Here is a 2473-nt window from a genome sequence, read left to right as displayed (position 1 = left end):
TATACAGAAAACTTAAAAACCAACCTTTTTTGACACAGCTTAAAATACTTTTTATATATATCTATATCTTCGTTTAGATATAATTTACTTTAATTGTAAAAGACAATAGGATAAAATTAAAAATCATATATAATGAAAATAAATTGAAAAAAATTAATATATATTTATTTCAATTTCCTGCAAATTATAAACATATTGAATTTATTTATTATTCATATAAAAAATTAAATTAAATTAAATTATTAATTAAATTAAATAATTTTTAAAAATAGCTATAAGCTTAATGATTTTGTTTATTTAACATTTTATGTAAAAAAAAACAATTATATTTTAATTTCAGTAAATATCATTTAAAATGTCAAGCGTATCTAAAACCACAGCGCTTGTAAGGCGAACTACATTTTCTGCAGCTGCTACTACGGCTTTCCCTACTAACGCTCCACCAGCAATTTCTTTGAATTTAGAAAAAATCTCAGATTCAACGAGGGAAACCAAACAAAAGTAAATTAATTACAAATTAAATTAAAACTATTAATTGAAAATTTTTTCATTTTGTTCAAATTAATAGCTCTACCGGTGCAGGGAAGCCTTATTCTGAAGTACCCGGTCCATGGGGCATGCCAGTAATAGGAAATTCATGGCGGTTTGCACCACTAATTGGTAAGATTCGTTGATAATAATAATTGGAAGTAATTTAAAAGAGAAATATGATATTAATTTATGTTTAATATATAAATATGTATGGTATACCAAATAGTAATATAGAATATTCAAAGTTTTTCTTGCGTCACATCATATCATCATTTTTTATATTCTTGATATGCCAGACAGTCGTAACATTGCCCATACAGAATTTAAATACACTACAATATTTCGTAATATGTACAATAGTTTTTCCAGTACTTAAAGCGATTCGTACTAAACGTGTAGCCGTACCGCAAACGACACCCTTAAATCACGAAGCAGATTTACCCACAACGCTTGATCATGATTTTTAATATGATTAATTAGTATATTTGTTTAATAATCTCTCATCCACTTTTGTTAAAAAATATTAAATAAGTATTATAATAAAACAAGATTTGATGCTAATTACAATATATTAGGTTGGTTACATTGTAATGACAGCCTACTGCACCAAAGCTCATTTGAGTACAAATATTGCTTCATTATGATACCACGAATGACACACTATCTGTACGGTATTATGAATTCTACCGTACGGTAGAACTTCAAGTTCATCTTCTACTTTAAAGAAGATTGTTAAGAGGATTACTACCACTTAAAAGTAGAAAACCAAAGCATACAAAGCACGCGGACAGAGTGTCTCTTGAAAAGGTGGAACTCTCTCAGTCTAGTAGAAGTGATCCTACTTGACAAATCTATAATCTTTGCTATGTTCTTAGTTTTGAGTATGACACTTCAGTAAGAAAAGTGGCCCCAAACTTTGTAAGCGATGATGGATACTGACATATGAGATGACGTGCAGCTCCCTTATCATCCGTAGAGCCACAATCGTCTTCTTAATATGTTGTGGCCTGTCAGCACTAATACCGTAGTATTGTGTTAGTTTCGCTTTAGTTGAAGTAAATAACTGCTGCGAATTTTGTCTATTTAGATGAGTTGAGTCTTGTAATCCGAAAAGAGTCTTCATCTACTCAAGCATTCATTACTAAAACCTGGTATTTAAGTTTAATCCCAATTTAGCCATTGCAAGAGGGATACAAATATCCGAAAAGTGAATTTCAGAAACCGAAATGAGTTAGACTTTGACAAGCTTCTACAATTTATCAAAATATGCCTAACATTCTCAAATTAAGAAAAAATCAGCTGCTAGACTAATCAGAGTTTTCATTTGATGCTTATTAAAATTCCGAAAAAATAGAGTTTCTGCTTTAAACTCTTCCTATAATCTTATTTTAAATATACATACATAAATTATTTTAATAACATTAACATTTTCTTTAAATATATTTTTTTTTTCATTGAAAGCCAGATAACCAAATTAAAACTATAATTACAGGTCCATACAAAATTAGTGATCTTGACAAAGTTATGAAAGAATTACATATAAACTATGGAAAAATAGCAAAAGTTGGTGGATTGATTGGACATCCTGATTTACTTTTTGTGTTTGATGGAGATGAGATACGTAACATTTTTAAAAAAGAAGAAGCAATGCCTCACAGGTATTAGTTTATTTATTTGTTTAACTACTGTTTTTTACTAACTTTTTTAAATAACTAATATTGCTTATTAAATATATTATATTAAATATATTATACATAATTCTTTAAAATTACTAATAAATGTGCATATATTTTATAATCTTAATATATGAAAACCATAATTTAAAACCTGTATATTAAAATTATATGATTAATAGAAAATAAAATGTAACATTAATGGATATTTTATTACTATTGTTTAAAAGACAAAAATATATGTTAGATTTAAACAGATAATAATATAT

The 2473-nt window shown here is 27.2% G+C and overlaps 1 protein-coding gene across 1 annotated transcript; it reads left to right on the top strand.

Annotated features, from left to right (window-relative positions):
- Positions 1 to 349: 349 nt before the first annotated feature.
- Positions 350 to 2196, top strand: LOC119674963 (probable cytochrome P450 49a1). Its single transcript, XM_038086119.1, has 3 exons — positions 350 to 501; positions 569 to 660; positions 2024 to 2196. The coding sequence occupies exons 1-3, from the start codon at positions 356 to 358 to the stop codon at positions 2194 to 2196; spliced, it is 411 nt and encodes a 136-aa protein (XP_037942047.1). The 5' UTR covers positions 350 to 355.
- The last annotated feature ends 277 nt before the right edge of the window (positions 2197 to 2473 follow it).

This window comes from Teleopsis dalmanni, chromosome 2 (genome assembly GCF_002237135.1).
Source record: "Teleopsis dalmanni isolate 2A chromosome 2, ASM223713v2, whole genome shotgun sequence".
In the NCBI taxonomy this organism is placed as follows: domain Eukaryota; kingdom Metazoa; phylum Arthropoda; class Insecta; order Diptera; family Diopsidae; genus Teleopsis; species Teleopsis dalmanni.
This window is presented reverse-complemented; position numbering and strand designations above follow the sequence as displayed.

Coding starts and splice junctions, on each gene's coding strand:
- LOC119674963 (XM_038086119.1), top strand. CDS start 356: ATGTCAAGCGTATCTAAAACCACAGCGCTTGTAAGGCGAACTACATTT. Junction 502..568: donor ACGAGGGAAACCAAACAAAA/GTAAATTAATTA, acceptor TCAAATTAATAG/CTCTACCGGTGCAGGGAAGC. Junction 661..2,023: donor GCGGTTTGCACCACTAATTG/GTAAGATTCGTT, acceptor CTATAATTACAG/GTCCATACAAAATTAGTGAT.